The 18,338-nt window shown below is 35.7% G+C and overlaps 1 protein-coding gene across 1 annotated transcript in view; it reads right to left on the bottom strand.

The window, feature by feature from the left end:
• The window catches only part of TRPM1 (transient receptor potential cation channel subfamily M member 1), a 104,258-nt gene that overhangs the window by 21,385 nt on the left and 64,535 nt on the right, over nt 1–18,338 (bottom strand). The window contains 10 exon segments of the mRNA XM_043982734.1: nt 1,950–2,094; nt 4,631–4,651; nt 5,904–6,078; nt 8,890–9,141; nt 11,071–11,199; nt 12,496–12,627; nt 13,058–13,180; nt 15,027–15,215; nt 15,217–15,268; nt 17,493–17,785. Of these exon segments, the coding sequence (XP_043838669.1) occupies nt 1,950–2,094; nt 4,631–4,651; nt 5,904–6,078; nt 8,890–9,141; nt 11,071–11,199; nt 12,496–12,627; nt 13,058–13,180; nt 15,027–15,215; nt 15,217–15,268; nt 17,493–17,785 (1,511 nt within the window).

Genomic DNA, 18,338 nt, shown 5'->3' on the forward strand with positions numbered 1-18,338 from the left:
CTTTCTTTTCCTCATAATAACAAATGTGCATTTAAGGCTACTGGATTTAACCATAGTAGATTTAGCAAGTATTTCTCTAAATTTTTTTTGACATTACTACCTACTTAATTGAAGTTGGTCATAATGTCAATAAGTCATTATATGCTTAATTAAGTGCTACTTAATTAAGAAATCTGATTAAGGCCCTTTATTTACAACAGTGGGATCTTTAAAACAAAATTTTTGGGGGGCTAGGCAAGAATACAAAGAGAAGGCATTTTGAGAGAAAAATGAACAAAACCCAAAAACTCTGGCCTCTCAGTCCAAAGAAGACAACAATTATGTATAGTCACATTCTTTTAAGTTAATGCTTTAATTGGGGGGGATAGGGCATGTTCCTAGCAGTATATAGGGATTAGTAAAGGAGTTGCGGGTAGAGTAAAGCTGTTGAGCCTTCTAGTTCCTCTTGAGACATACTTTTATCTATTTGCTTTAAATGTTATAATTACCAGAAGAGGGGAGGTACTCAAACTAAAGTACTGGAACAAACAAAGAATTTGGTGTATTAGAATATGAGTATCCTTTAAACCAGGACTTCTTGAACTTTTTCTACTCTCACCTCTTTTTTGCCCAAGAAATTTTACGTGACCCTGGGTATAGTAGGTATATAAAATAGGTATAAAAGTCAAATGTTTATTGTCATATTTTTCACAACCGCCACATTCAGGTACATATGGGGTTGTGGCCCGAAATTAAGAAACTTTGGTTTAAATCATGAAAACCACTGTATAAAGGTCTGCCTTAGGAGAAAATATATATATTCATATTCAAATGTAAAATATAAAATGTCTTCAAAGCCAAGTAGAATGATTACAGTATTTTACATCATGAATATCCACTTGCTCCTCACTATAATTCCACTTAAGTGTTGTTGGGTTAAGTATTTTACATTATTTTTATCTGATACCTATTCATCACTTTCTTAGAAAAACTTTTTACTTAGGGAAAGATGCTCTCTCAGATCCTTTCCAGATTTTGTGATAGGTTCTTTGATCCCTACTCATGCGTTTTTCATCATCAAAGCACAGATTATTTTTCCTATACATAATACCTTTGTATAATAATTTATTCCAGGACTATTGTGAAGAAAGTACTTCATAGCCCTAAAGTGCTATTCATGTATGTTGTTGTTGTTCTTATTATTATTGCTATTATTTGATGTACCATTTTTATAAGCATTGTTCGCATGATATACTTTATTCAACTTTGAAGTCTTTCAAATGACCAGTTTTTTTTTTGTTTTTTGTTTGTTTGTTTGTTTGTTTTGTTTTTTTTTTGCAGGGCAATGGGGGTTAAGTGACTTGCCCAGGGTCACACAGCCAGTAAGTGTCAAGTGTCTGAGGCTGGATTTGAACTCAGGAACTCCTGAATCCAGGGCCGGTGCTTTATCCACTGCGCCACCTAGCCGCCCCCTCCCAGTTTTTTTTTAAATGACCATTTACAAAAATAATTTAAGCACATTTCTTTTCTTAAATATTTATGTTGCATTTAATAGATCAAGGTGATACATGTCCTTATGTAAGCTGAAAGAAACAAATGTTCATAAAATTAATATTGCCTTCTCCATATGAGAACAAAGTGTACTTCTGTTACTTTGAAAGCACAACTTAATCAGACTTTCCGTTTTAAGAAGCCCTTTATTTCAGAAAACATTTCAGATCGAAATGTGTGTTAAAGTCTCAAAACACTAAAAAAAATGAAATTTCAATTTATTTAAGTGTTCACTCCTGATCTGTGATGAATTCATTGTTTGATTAATAAGGGTGCAGAAATGCTAACCATATCCAAAATCACAATGAAATTCTCATTCTGTTGCTCTGACATCATAAGACATCCCTAAGTTTAAACTGTAAAACATTTCCAAAAATAAATTATATATGAATGATCACATAGACCCACAACTTACTTACTTGAAAACAGCTATCAACAGATTGACCAACAGAATATTAGCTACCAAAAGATAACAAGCCATGATAGCAGGGGTGAGCCAGGCCCCTGGAATGCAGGGAGGAAGCCTTTTGCCATCTTCATCAAACAGGTTTTCTCCACAAGGAGCTAAAGAAAAATATATATGTCATTTTAGTGTTTGTTTGACTTCTAAAATAATATTTTAAAAAGACTTCAGGGATGAGGTCTGTATAAAATGATCTGCTCCATGAAAAACATCATAGTATATTTTCTGTGTCTGTTTTTCTGGGAATGGAGAAAGACTTTGGGGTAAACAATTCTGACTATCACTTTGAGTGTAGGCAAATAAAATTTTTAGAGTTTGCATTCAGGACATAATATAATGTAGAGAATGTAAATATCTAAATATGCAAAAAGGATATGCTTATCTTGATCTTCTATATCGACGTCTGATCAGGATAACCTACTAGCTGTATAAATAGAAGAGGTACAGTGCCATATATAATTAATTACTTAATGCTCCTTCATCATCATCATCATCACCACCACCACTCATTTATATACCATATTGAGGTTTTAAAAACCTGCTACAATAATCCAATAGGTAGTACAATTCAATTGAACAAACATTTAGAGGCAGCATTTGAACCCATCTTTCTGGTTTCAAGGCTAGCTCCCTATCCATTATCATCTCTAATACAAGGAAGCAGTTGACTTCATAGACCTCATTGCTATTTGGTGAGATAAAATCAATGAAAAAAATATGGCTCTGGAAGTATATACCTTGTTCTGGACAGAAAAGCATTGTAATATTAAGAATATATATTCATGTGAAAAAATACAAGAACTAGAGAAGGAAAGCATGGTAGATAGAGATCACTAGGGTGAAAAATCAATGGAGAAAGGATAATAAATTATGTTATTGGAGTTTAATACAGATTACCTGGAAAGAAAGAAGAAATTACAGAGTTCAGTAAACATACCAAGTAGAACTCCTAGTAATTTCTTTACCTATCTTCATGATAATTTCATTTCTCAAAAAAGAGGGAATCAACAAGAAGAGGTTCTAATCTGAACCTAATTATCACCAACAAAGGAACTAGTTGCTGGGATGGAAATGATGAGAACCCTGGAGGAAAATGAATAACTCCACATTAAAATTGGGAATAGGAAAGGAGAGGAAAGCCAGACATAATCTGATAGACACCCTTGATTTTTATAAGACAAGTTTCAAAGGACTGGGAGAAAGGTAAGATGCCATGGACTCAGAATATATAAGGGAAGTCATCTCAGGAGGGAAGGGAAACTTTTAAAGAATGAAATTCTAAAGACACTAAGAAATAATTCCAATGAGGAAATAAAGGAAGAATTGTTTAAAGTGACCAGTGTGGATGCATAGGGAACTCCTTGGTCAGCTTAGATTTTATTTTTTAAAACTTATAATTCTGAACTTAAATATTTAATAAAATGGAGATTTCTATACATATAGTAAAATGGAAAAAAAGAGAATTACATATGTAGATCTTTATTATGTACAGAGAAATACAACAGGATTAGAGAAGAACAAATGACATTTTTTGTTTTAAAAGGAAGAGCTACATGTCTGTAAACTATAGACCATTGAGCTTGACATAAATATCTGGAAAAAATTCTACAAAATATTATTAAAGGGTTGGTAGTGAACACTCAGACAAGGAAGCAGTCATCACCAAGATCAAAGTGACTTTGTCAAAAACAGGTCGAGCATGATCAATTTTATTTCTTCTTATAACTAGAGTATTAGATTTAGAGAATATTATAGGTATAATTTACCTAGATTTTAGCAAAGCATTTCACAAAGGTTTTCATGTGACAGGAAAAAAATGCACAGGCTAATAGAAATGTCTTTCAATGTTTACTTGGTACTTGGTGAGGTCATATTTAAGGAACTGATTTTTTTTCAAACTGTTATCACCATAAACTAACCATTCAGCCCAGGGCAGCATAACAGCGGATAGAGCACTAGAATTAGAATCAGGAAGACCAAGGCTCAAATCCTGCCTTAGACATGTAGCTGTGTTACTCTAACAAGTGACTTTTTAGGACTCAGTTTCCTCATCTGTAAGATGAGGGTTGGAATTGACAACCTCTAAGGTCTCTTCCATCCCTAACTTAAGATATTCTGAAGTACTTAATTCAAAGTGCGGACAAAGACTACTGATTCAAAACTGATTGATTGGTTACTTCAATGTCCAAGTCATATTTTGCCTGACCCAATTGTTATGTCTAGTATAGGGTGGTATCATGGTAAAGTAGAAGGCATATATAATCAGAGTTTCAAAGGCCCAGAGTCTAGGTCCAGTTTTGCCCCTACTTTGCTCTGTTACTTTGGGCAAGTCACTTCTCTTTTATGTGCCTCAGTTTTCTTATGTGTAAAATGAGAAGGGATGAACTGGATGATCTTTAACTTCCAAAAATTCCCTACTTCTGTATAACTAAAGAAAATCTATTTGCTAACACAAAACAAATGTTCAATGATGTAATTTCACACTATTTGCTTTCCTCCAGAGTTCAAATGGGGAAATAAAAATGACACTTTGCTATCTGTGTAGGAGTAGTTTAAATGTCCACGTTTAGCAAAGGAAATGGCTAATGAGTATGTTTTATCAAATGAAAATCATCACCTCCTCTCCTCCAAACTTACGATTAATTTCCATGGCATAGACTACACAGCAATCCGAAAGCAAAAATATTTTAAAGGGGGAAAGAAGAGAAGACAATGTAACAATTCACAATAAAATGAAAACAAAAGGTTGACAATACAGAAACTTTTTTGCTGCCAAGAAATGCATTAATGATTTGCAATGTCAGTACAGGACATGGGTTCTTTGAAACAGTAATTTGAGAACTATTCTAAATAATGCAGTTTAAAAGTTAAAGTACCATTTATTCTTAAACCATTTATCCATCTTTCCAATATTCATGTATTCCAAGTATTAGAAATAACAGCAACATTGCAATAATTAAAATATTTTTAAATGCACAGTACCTTTGGCAGATGATCACTTCAAAATGAAAGTTAACTATTTTTCAACAGAAACACATAAATACACGATACATCAATTTTTGATATAATAATTATGCAGACAGTATAAAACCAAAGTCATTGCAATTTTTGGAAATTATGAAACACTAAACTGACCTGTTTCCCCCTTTTAGAAAAGCATTACTGTATTAAAAAAAAAAAGTACCATTGAATACCACCTATAGTAAGGGAACTAGGAGGTATATGTCAGCCTAATCAAATATTTTTATGAAACAACAGTTGATTTCTATTTTCTGGCTTACCAAGTTACTAAGGTACACACCTAACTATCCCTGTATGCTTCTAAACATATTCCTGAAATCACATTTTAAAAGGTAAAAAGAATGAAATTGAGTCAAGTCACAGATGATGACAAGAGGTGATTTAACCATGTGGTATTGCTCCCATGACATAGTTAATAGGAAAATTTTAAATTCACTGATATCTGGAATAGTTACTTTCCACATCATGATATTAGGGGGATGCTAATAGAAGGAAATGGGAATTAATATTAGAAACAGATAGGATAATAGATCTTAGTTATCCATTTCTCTGTAGGAGAAACCATAGCTGTGAAGTTGAAAGAAAATTGAATTGACACAAATAGGATGAGGAATATTAAGACCTCTGTGAACCAATGGAATTATTCCCAAGGCCTAGATCTGGGGTTTGGAATTATAATGAAAGCTTTTAGAGAGGAGGAAAAAGAATGGTATTCAGAAATTGAATGTCTTGAAACCAATACTTTCCTCCCCCTAAAATAACAAAAACCCCTGCAATGCAGTGGGAAAATATATGATTTCCAAATTAACAAGGACATTTCTGTTAATTTGGATATGATCATCTGCCTCTGAAACAGAAAACAGAATCTTACTATGAATTCTACTCTTACGGTCTATCTGGTCTGCAAACACCTCTCCATAGATCATCCAATAGGGCATGTAGAAGATGTTACGGGCTAGTCTCCAAGAAGGTTCCTCATCTGGGTGTAAAATGGCTTGTCGGGCTACTCCAAAGCTCATCAGGACAACCAGCATGATGACCACAAAATAGAGCATATCAATCATCTGTATGGATAAAATAGGTGTTAATATTTTGAGTCAAAGACAGGAGCCACATGTAATCTATTCTCACTCAACCCCACACCATGTAATGTAACATCAGCTACAGGTTATTCAATGGTAACATTATGGTGGTGGTGGTCTCTTCTCTTTTTAGCCACTGCTCTCATTATGCTCTTTATTTCCTTATTCTGCTGCATTCTCCTGTCCTCAAACCTCTTAGGTTCCAGAAACTTACTTTTCTACTTTATCCCCTGCCCTCAGTCTCTCTTTGTTATTATTATTTTTTTTTCAGGGAAATGAGGGTTAAGTGACTTGCCCAGGGTCACACAGCTAGTAAGTGTCTGAGGCCGAATTTGAACTCAGGTACTCCTGAATCCGGGGCCGGTGCTTTATCCACTGCACCACCTAGCTGCCCCACCTCAGTTTCTCTTTGATCAAAAATAGCTACTCAAGGGAAAGGTTAACAGACAAAATGGGAGCATGGAAGGTAAAATCAGGAGTAGCATGAGTGGATAACTGAGGATATATAAGAAAAGGGAAATAAGAATGTAGATTGGTATGTGATGGTCAATCTCAAAATATTCAGGTGAATGTTAGAGTGCTATAGGGGTTCCTAGTTTGGGGACAGCTCACGAATGTACAGGTCTAATCAAATATGAGTAAGTCTAGGACACCTCCTCTTGTCCAGAGTAGTTTGTTCCATATAAAGTTGGAAGAGTCACTAGGAAACTTGGTGTTTTGGTTTTCTTCCTTCTGGAGTCACTTTGATGGCTAAAGCTTTTTTTTTTTTTTTTTTTTTCCCCTTCAACTCAATCATAGAGAATGTATGTGGTTAGCTTTCTTTTAGTATTTCATGCTCTAACCTGAAGTGAACTTGAACCACAGGGTGGTCTCACAATAGATTTGATAATTTTATGGGGGAGACACCATAAACCATTATGGGGATAAGGAAAGGCTTCCTATAGGATGGGGCACATGAGTCAAGTCTGGAAAGAAGTTCAGGAGTCTAAGAGGTAGAACTGAGTTGGGAGTATATTTCAGGGGTAGGATACAGTGTGTGCAAAGACGTGGAGGCAAGGGGTGCCTTTCTGAGTCTGGGGAAAAGCAAATAGGCTGATTTGGTCAGAATATAGTCTGCATGAATTGTAAGATTGTGTAATAAATTTGGAAAAGTAGTTAAAGGCAGGTTGTGTAGGATTTTAAATAGCAAGCTCAAGAATTTGTGCTTTATCCTTGAGGCAGTAAGGAATGGCTGGAAGTTCTTGAATAGGGGAATGATATAGGTAAACTTTTGTTTTAAGAATATTGTTTTGGCAGCTGAGTGGAAACTGAAATAGAGAAAGGAGAGGATGGAAGCTGGAATTTCAATTAGGAGGCTGTTCCAATGTTCTAGGCAAGAGGTAAAAAAGACTTGAATCAAGGTGGTGGCTATGTGAGTGAAGGGAAGGGGACTTGATATAAGATATGTTGTAAAGGTCCTCAGTGGGACTTGGCAACAACAAATTTTTGGTAAGAATAATAAAGGTGTGAAAAAATAATCGGTCACCTTGCAATGATCATAATTTTATATTCTGATTACCAAAATAATCACATGGATCACTAATAATCATTTTACATAATCTATGGCCTCAGTTTTTAGGCTTTTTATCATGCAATGGTGGCACCTAATGGTGAAGTGTAGCATTGCCTCCCAGTTCTACTATAAATCAAAAACTATCCACAAAGAAAAGGAGAGAAGCAAAGCTTTGGGACCTGTGACTACAGAATACAGGAATCTCCAGGCATCATAGATATCAATCATATGGAGGTAAAGATATGTATGTTGGGAAACTAATGGCTGAGGGAAAATGCCAGAGTTTAGAAAGTGTAGCAAGAGATTATAGAAACAAGACTGGAAGAAACTTTTGAGGTCATCTAGTCTAACCCCATCATTTTATAGTTGAGAAAACTCCTACTGTATCATACTGCCATCCAGAAACAATAAATGCTTCCTTGAAGTCTACAACAAAAGCGAGATTAGAATTGTGCTACAATAATAATTTCATATTAACACAGTACTTTAAGGTTTTGAAACCACTTTTCTAGCAATGACCCTGTAAAGTAGGTAGTATTAGCCCCAAACTGAGTCTCAGAGAGTTTAAGATATCTGCCCGTTGTAACACCACTAGTAAATGTTAGGTCCAGGATATGAATCCAAATCTCCTGAGCCCATGACTTCCATTCCTTCCACTATACCACTTTGTCATGTAATGGGGATGGCTACAGTCTCAATCTCCCCACTTGACAAAAGTTTTCAGCTCTATTGAGGGATTTCTTTCCTTATAAAAATGGATTTATAGTTTTTAAATGGAAGTAATTGGTAAGGAGGATTTACTTTAAATTCCTTTTTTTAGTCAACTTTCCTGAAATGTTTATTCATTCAGTAAAGTGAAGAATACTGTATATTGGTCACATATTGCTTGGTGACTTCTATCACTGTCTTGAACTATTATTTAAATATCTTATTATTTTTTAACTTTTCATTCTTTCCAAGCAAATGGTAGGATTCTTGAGGCCAAGGACTTTGTCTTACTTTTCTTTGTGTTCCCTATGAGATTTAGTAAAATATTTCATACATAATAGCTACTAAATGGCTATGTGTTGATTGGATTTAATTGGATTCTGGGCATGCAACAGAAGAAAAAAAGAGTTTATAGTAAGAAAATAATATAAGCCAAAAGTCAAAATCTATAAAACTGAATTCCCTAATCTAGTCACCAAGTCATAATACACTGACAAAATTGATTTGGTCAGTCAAAGATTACAGGTACTAACCATTTTTCCAATCATCATAACATAGGGGCCCAGGTACTTGTTCACACCAAAGATATCCAGGACTCTGATGTACCAGAAAATGATATCCACACAATATATTACTCTGCCATAGCCCATGTATGGCTGATTCTGAAGGCGAAGAACTGCCCCAATCATGAACACTGAGATGGCCACAAGGTCAGTGATATTCCAGTATTCCTGAAGCCAGACTTTCACTTTCTGACTGAGTTTGCCTGGTTCTGACATCAGTATCTGAAAGCAGAAAGCCAAAGACATAATAGCTGAATCCAAATCAAAATGAACAATAGGAATGATCCCAAAAAAGTATATTAGAGGGCCTCAATTTTTTCCCTTTCATTTAAGTCTAAGCCCGGAAGAACCTCCAGCAGTCTAATAGATGCACCTTCGCAATCACTCAATAATTAAGCATTTATTAAGCACCTATTCTGTGCCAAATACTATGCTAGGTGCTGGGGATACAAAGACAAGAGAAAACAGTCCCTGACCTCAAGGAGCTTACATTCTATTATAGCAGTCTGATGAATATACGTGTGTGTATCCATCATATATATATACACACACACACACACACACACACACACACACACACACACACACACACACATATATATACATGGATGGATGGATATATATTTGTATATATGTATATATAGATATATGTATGTATGTGTATATAAAGTTTTCCAGGGAAAGAAAGTGCACAAAATTCCTGAGGTCCCTTCTACCTCTAGATCTACAATCCTATTCTCCCATAATCTTTCCTTCCTTACCAAGTTTCACTTTTGTATAACTATTACAATCAGAAAATGCTTTCTAGACTCATAGAATGTTACCACCATGACTTTGGGCAGATCTGTTACTTCACTTCTGAGCCTCAGGTTGCTCATATGTAAAAATAATGGGACTAGACTAGATGACCTCTGAGGTTCATACTGCTCTAAATCCATGATCCCATAATCCTAGAGATCATCCCTCTTATTTTACAGATGGGGAAATTGAGGCTTAAAGTGGCCAAATGATTGTCAAGATCTCTCAGCTAGTAAATAGCATTTGAAACCAGAACTTCTGACTCCAAGGCTAGGACTTTTCTACTATAGTGCACTCCCTTCTGCTTCTCATTTAAGGCTAATTCTCTATGTAGCTGAGACTCAACCCATGAACCTCTGTCCTTCAGATGGAAGTAGATCCAGTGTAAGAAGATAAGAGAACATGTGGACAGGAGTAGAGGTGGGGACAAAGAGGAGAGAAAGGATGCTATTCATAGATGTCACAGGGCCCTGACACAGCCCGAGGGTTTGGTCACACAATCTGCCTGAGCCTCAGTTTTCTCAGGTGTAAAATGTATACAGTAAAATTGTGCTACCTACCTTACTTGGTATTGATCATATAAGATAATGGATATGAAAGAAATTGATAAACTATGAGGCATTAAATGAACACAAAGGTTTTGTTTGCATTTTTTAAGTTGTGTCCTTTATACAAGGAATTTATACAATTTTTGTTGAGGTTCATTTCAGGAAAAATTTTGTCTGTATGGTTGAATTTGGCCAATTTTTATTCTCAGAAAAGGAAAACTGTGGGTAAAATGTGTCCCTTTAGTTGCCCAAGAAACAGACCAATTGTATGTCTTATTTTAGGTGCCTGATAGTTTCTGTTTCCTTTCCAGGGGGTGTTTAGTCTTTTTTGTGCTATGAACCCTTGTGGCAATCAGAATAATGTTTTAAAAATTCATAATTGAGGGAAATGCTAAATTTCAGATAGAGACTTAATGACAATAAAATTGTTATTTTTCTCTTCCTAACAGACTCCCTGAAATCCAAGGAGTCTGTGGACTCCAGTTTAAGAACACTTGCTTTAGATACACTCTGTTGATTTATTCCTAAATATATTATTTTGCATTGAATTTTTAATTTGCAAACTCAGATGCTCTTGGAAATAGGTGGGTCATAAATCTTAAAATAAAATAAATTAATAAAATATACTTCAAGATTATAGATCTTCTTTAGAAAAGTCTTTACCTCACAGGTAGATTTTGGATACAATGGTGTGTTAAATGTTTTGGTTCTTTGGAATGAAAAAACAACAACAAACAAAGAAAAACTCACTGTGAATTTAAGGACCCTTGCTAGCGTGACTAGGGCAGCAATCTAGTATAATTACCTCTCTTATTTTCTCTAAAGCGAGAGTCACAATATAGGAGATAACAATCCATTCTTGTAGAGAGGGCCATCTTTCCATCCTCACCAAAATAATATAATTAAATAGCAGTAGGTAGGCCAGATAAGATATCTTTAAAAAAATTAGAGAGAGAAAGAAAAGAAAATCTGTAAGATATATCCATTCATCCTATCATTTTGCATGGAAAAGGAGATGGGGACTGAAGAGGGTCATGAAGATATAGCAAGTGACTATAAAGTTTCTAGGACTAACTATAAATTTCCCAGCAATTTACTAATGGCTGCTGTCCCCATCATTTGAAGAGTCCCATTCTCTGATTTTCCCTCTTTGCATTCTTGTATGATTATGACTTGGAAGTGAGAAAATTAGGGTACTCCACTGCTTGTTCTAGACACCAGAGCCATAACCAGGAATTTTTGTTCTCATTATAAACATCCTAATCATACCTGCAGCAGATGGCACAAAACATATCCTCAGTTGAGGGGGCTCAGCACACCAAGTAGCAGAGGGGAGACAGAGACCCCAGCAAAGCTTCACAAGGACATTGCTAGAGAGGCTACCACTGGGGTGACAGAGGGTGAGATATCTGCTGGACAGGGGAAGTGTTCCCCCCAGCCTGGTATCTAGTAGCTTCCTATTATAAATTGTTATTCTTTTGGGGGGTTCAGGGCCCACTACAAGATACTAGTTCTTTTATTTCTACACTACTGGAGAATTTAAAATGCTGTCAGCACCCTTTAAATTTGGGACCCAGAGCAAAAGATTGATTGTCCCGTCCTAGTTATAGCTCTTCAGAACACCTAGAGTCAAAGGCCATCTGTTATCATACAGAGAGGGGTGGCATCCCCTCTGCTGCTTTATCCACTACACCACCTAGCTGCCCCAAGAGTATGGTTATTAAGAAGCCACTCAAGGGGGCCATCTAGGAGGCGCAGTGGATAAAGCACTGACCCTGGATTCAGGAGGATCTGAGTTTAAATCCAGCCTCAGACACTTGACATTTACTAGCTGTGTGACCCTGGGCAAGTCACTTAACCCTCATTGCCCTGCAAAAAAAAAAGACACTCAAGGTTGAACTCAGTCCATGAAAACTCAGAACTATGATTCTAGGCCAGTGGTTATGTATATCACATATTCTTTTACTGTGGATAATGCAGTATTTGATTGCAATTATGCCAAGTTCTTGCAACAATAAAAAATCTGGATTCCACTTTAATCAAATATATTGAATGCTCAATTTTATACTTCAGCTTAATTAATTAAATTTCTAATACCCTGATATTTGACACATTGTCTTAAAATCAGTTTTCTTGATTGTAATACATCTGGCTAATCATTACTCAAAGCTTATGAAATGACACAGGCACTTAATAAATGTTGAATTAAATTGAAATAAATTTCCCTTACTGTGTAAAACCAGAATTTGACAATAGGGGCATTATAGAATTCACAAATTTTGGTTCCAATGGGAATACTCCTTTGCTTTTTGTTTCCATTCTCCTCATCCCCTTTTCTTGAGCTAGCATCAGCATTTGCATCCTAAAAAACACAGAAAATGGGCAAAGTATAATGAATGTAATCATATTGTCAAGAGGGAAGCTACCTACCACTTCACAAGATTTGATTTCATGAACAGCAGACATAGTATGATTCCTTATCAAAGTAATTAAATCAATACTCTGAAGTTTTAACACTATTTGAACTTTCTATCTATAAAACTATTTTTAAATGAAATTTTAAAATGCCTCCAAAATCACACGTTTGCAGGCCCACAGCAATAAGCACCAAGAAAAAAAGTAAAAATCAGAGTACAGTATTATAGTCTCATATATACACACACATACATATATACATACACATGTACATATATATACACATATAAATATATAGACACATATATACATACACACATATACATATATATGTAATACAGAAAATGGATATTGTTACTGTCATATCACTCACTGACCATATTCTCCTCTTCTTTTTCTTTGCCATCTTCATTTTCCTTTGATGTTTGATATGAAAAGTCATCATAGGTGCGAAATTCCAAGAACAAAATTGTAGGGGGGAAAAGAATCCCCATTATGACCTATATAACATGAGAAAGGTATATCTATGTAAACTCCCTGAATTCTTCCATATGTTGTCTTGTTCTTAAAATGACAATTTATTCTGAGAGATAGTCTTTTAATACACATTTCAAAAATCACAATCAACCTCTGAAACCATATATCATATGCATGTGGCCCCCAGTTTCATGTGTCTAGATTTGGGATATTTGACAAAATTATTTAAAGTTAATAATTTTGAAATAGAAATTTAATTTATTAATAAATGGCAAATAGTACTACTTTTTTTTTAGCACAACTGCAAACCAAAGATATCAATTAAATAGCAAAATTGTTTAGTATCCCAAATATAGCTCTAAAAATTAACATTCCTTAGTAAGATGGTCAGGGATGTTTTACAGGAGATGAATTACAAGGTAGAATGGGTGCGTATGAGTAGTGGTCCATTTACTCAACTTAAAATGACTGATTTAATGTTGTTCACCAGGGAAGGATTTTAATTAGTCCACAGACTAGAAGACAATTAGGTTGTCATGCTCCTTGAGAACCAATCTCATTGACATGCTTCTCAATGTGGCCTCTATGATTGGAGACTTCATCCTTTCCCTTCTTTCAGCACTCATTTCAAGCCAGTTCTTTGAATTCAGTTTTGTTCTTAAAATTAGAAACTGGCTTTTTATATTCCTGATCTCTAAGCTAGAATTAACAAATACAAGAAAAGCCTATTTTAAATTATAATTAAACCTATTGTATTGAATGTACCAATTCTTATAAGAATCAAAGGGAAATTTGATACTTTTGGTTTAAATTTTTTTGTCTTTTGAATAATAAGAGAAATTCCACATATCTACATGTCATATACATACATTATACACAGAAGCATTCTGTGGAGCAGAAGTAATATCAATATAATAGAATTATAGTTACATGTGCCTTGGATTCAATTTTTCATTTCAAAGTTATTTATAAAATCAATGCTTTACATGAAGAATTACATTGGATAAATATGTTTGTTTATAGCTAGAAGAGACCTCTAAAACCATCTAGTGCAATTGCTCTATATTACAGATAAGGAAACCAATCAACTCTCCCAAGGTCACACAGACACTAAGGTGACAGAGGTGGGATTTCAATTCCTGCCTTGGACTCCAGAGTCAATATACTTTTTAATTGTGACCATATTGCTTCTATGATGGTGCATGCTCAGATCTCTTAAAAGTTCTCTTTGTAGTATCTACTAAATTAAAATATTAACAAGAGACATATAGTATAATTTAGAACTGTCCTTTTCCAGTTCCTTCCTTTCACAGAAAAGGAAACTGAGGTTTCAGAGAAGAGAAGTGATTTACTCAAATCATGCAACTAGTGAGCTATATAGCAGCAAGTCACGAACACAAGAACACTACATGTGACCTGGAGCTCAGGGTATGCTGGTAAATGTTTTAACACCAGCTCGGGAGAGGGTTGGTTGTGCCCTTGACATACTTTAAAAAATTTTTTAGTGAGGCAATTGGGGTTAAGTGACTTGCCCAGGGTCAAACAAACTAGTAAGTGTTAAGTGCCTGAGGCCGGATTGAACTCAGGTACTCCTGATCCAGGGCTGTGCTCTATCCACTGTGCACCTAGCTGCCCCCTTGACATACTTTTAAATTTAATCTGCATTATCATTTTCTCTATCACTTTCTAAGTCAAGACAACAGAACAATAAATCAACCCAGATTTTATAGCATCTGCAGATTTCCAAGGAGTAACTGCTCACATTGAAAAAACAACTGGCTTTGTAGAGTCTGTACAGTGAGCTGCAGCACACCCCTACCTGGAGATAGCTGGTTAATGAGTACCAGAGGCAAGCCTTCCAACCGCTACAGTATGAAAATACCTAAGACCCGGGTTTTTCCTCATCCGGAGCCGTCCCATCCACATATCTGTTAACAGCATTTGGCTACAGGTGTGGGCGATGAAGTCTCTATGTTTGGCTGCCACAGCCAATTTCAGGCAGGTGGAGTTGCTCCAGTTTTTAGCTCATATGTTCAGGAGTTTCATGGCAATCTGTTCACTCATGTTTATAGGACTGGTCCAACAGCTCAACAGCCAGCTGGCCAAAGTCTCTGAAGAAACAGAAATCAAGTTTTGCTTGAGGCTTTGATCTTTTCAAAATTATAATTGTTGTTAAGATGTCTATATTGATAGATCACAGGATCAGAGTAAAAGACCCTTGGTGTGCCAAGGATACTTAGAGGTGATCTATGCCGAGCTCCCACTCAATTTATGGAGCCCCTTCTCTAGCATCCCTGACAGATGGGCCTTCGTTCTCAACTTGAACACTATCATGTGGGACTCACAACTTTATGGGGCAGTTGAGTTTATTGTTGGACAGTTCCAGATGTTAGAAAGTGCTTGATATAAAGCCTGCTTTTCTGTTACTTCACATATTGGTTCTAATTCTGTTTTGTGGAGAAGCACCAGATAATCCACTCTCACTTCTATATGTTAGTTCTATGTATTTTAAGACATCCATTTATTTCCCCTTAATTTTCTCTTTCTCTCAAATTATATTTCCCAAGTTCCTTTAACTCTTCTTTGTATACATGGTTTCCAGACCCCTCACCATCCTGGTTATTTTCACATACCCCTTTTCAGCTCAGTTTTCTTCCTTGTATGTCAGGACCAGGATGATGCAAGCCTATGAAATGATTTGCACAGGCAGAGAAAAACTTTTGTACATAGAAGTGGAAAGATTCTTCATAGATTATGTACTGTATGTACCTCTGGGAATTGTTTTTAGCGTATAGATGCAATGTAGGTCTCCTCTGTCATTTCTCCATGCTCTGATTAGAAGTGTTCAAAATAGCATTTTTAAACTATCAGCAAAAATTAGTTATAACCCTATTTGAACTGGTTAAAAGGACCTCTCCCTCTGCATTAGTCACAAAACCACAGAGTAAGAACTGGAATGAACTTTTGAAATCATCTTGTTCTTCAAAGCATTTACCTTTAGAAATTCAGGTATTATTACTGGAATTTTGCCCATTTCTTTTTATGGTTTCTTGTCACAACAAAGTTTTGACTTCACTATAGATTTTTTCCTTCATAGAAATAACTACTTTCCCCATTTTTTGTGTTCTCCTTTTATTCTTCACAAAATTGCTTTCTAATAGCTGACAGCTCAGAAACCTTGCCTAAGGAAGTATGTTTAAACAGATCATAGTTAGAAAATATTAGACCTCAGTCCATAGAATTCAATAAACATTATTAAGGACCTTCAGTTGTATAAGGCACTGCTATATTATTTATTTAGTTTTTACAAACCTGTGATGTTATTTGTAAAAGGAACTCCCAGTGAGATGAAACTACCTATGGCAGTGTATAGAGACATCTACTTTTCAACTGATGGTCCTAGAGAAGTACCTCTGAATGAGAGGTGTGAAGTGTCACACAATCAGTATGGGTTAGAGTCAAGACTTGACGCCAGATCTTCCTGATTAGGGGTCAGAGTCACTATCCCCTATGCTACACTCTCTATAGTAAAATTGGCCAATCAAGCAATCAACAGATATTTATTAAATGCCCTGGAGATACAAAGTAAAAAAGTAAATGGGCCCTTCCTCAAGGGAGCTTGCATTCTATTGATATATCTCCTACATCATATTAAAATGAAGTTATTAATGAAAAGTTTCAAGCATTAGCCTATGTGAGAAATATATTTGCCACTCAGTTGGAAAATGGAAGGGCCAAAACCCAACTTTGATTGTCTTGAAAACTTCACCAAAGTATAGCTATAGTATTGGGTCAAGAATATAGACTTTATAGTCAGAGAACCTGGATCTGAATCCCAAGTCTTACATGATCCTATGACTTAGGACTTCCTACTTCAGGGTTGGTGACCTTGGACAAATCACTTTGTCTTTATGGGCATTCCTCTCTTCCTTTGTAAATTGAGAGGATGGGACTGGTTGAGCCTAAGGTCTCTTCCAGATCTTAATACAGTGATCATTATAAGTAGTTTAGATCAGCTGACATTTATTTATCTATCTATTTATTCATTCATTTATTTCCTTATTTGCTCATTCATTCATTCATTTGTTTGTTCATTTATTTATTTATTTTGCAGGTCTGTGAGGGTTAAATGACTAGCCCAGGGTCACACAGCTACTAAGTGTCAAGTGTCTGAAGCTGGATTTGATCTCTGGTCCTCCTGAATCCAGGGCCGATGCTTTATACACTATGCCAACTAGCTGCCCTGGCCACCTAGCTGCCCCTCAGCTGACATTTATATAGCAGATTTAACCTTTGAAAAGTGTTTTTTATATAACATCTCATTTTGTCACTAACTTGGAATTGTTATCCAAATCTTGAGAAATATCATCAACCAGCTCACTCTCTGATGATTCATGGGCCATGGATTTATAGAGTTTACATGCCACTAGGGCCTTGGCCATGGACTCTTCCCCTCGCTGCCACAAGAATATTGCCATCTTTTGCCGCTTCATCAGTACAGCCCACACCATTAGTTCATGGAAAGGGTATTGGAAACGGCTGACTGCAGGGTCATCCACATCAATGTCTATTTCTTCTTCCTTTTTCTTCTTCTTCTTCTTTTTCCCTTTGGTAGGTGGCTCATCATCCTGAGGGGAAAAAAAGCAAATTTCTCATTGAGAGTCAAATTTTCAACATATGGTGCTTACTCATATATACTGAGATGGGATTGTGAACCACTAGGGAACAATGGAAACTTTCTACTGGATGAATAAAAGAGCTCTGAGGTAAATTTTAAATTTAAATTTTGCATGTTTGGGGACTTTTTTTGTTTGTAAAAAAAAAGGATATGTATAATAATTGTTTATTATGAGAACAAACCAATTACACTTACATCAGACATTATGGAAAAGAGATGCTGTTTTTAAAATTTTATATACTAACCATGTTTGTCATGAGCTAAATTTTAACGTCCCCAAGAGAACCCTTTGTAGGGACATGAGCTACAGAGATTTTAGTGAGAAGCCCTCAAAATTGGAGCTTCAGTTCTTGGCCAAGGATTACATATGTTATGTAATATTATGCTGGTTCCTTAATACTGTGGCAATCCTTTTATTCTTCATCCTTTATTTCTTCCTTTTGGTCTTCGTATATCCCAACCTCCTCAATAGCTATTCCAGATCTTCTCTTTTAAAACCCATA

Source organism: Dromiciops gliroides, chromosome 2 (genome assembly GCF_019393635.1).
Source record: "Dromiciops gliroides isolate mDroGli1 chromosome 2, mDroGli1.pri, whole genome shotgun sequence".
NCBI lineage: Eukaryota > Metazoa > Chordata > Mammalia > Microbiotheria > Microbiotheriidae > Dromiciops > Dromiciops gliroides.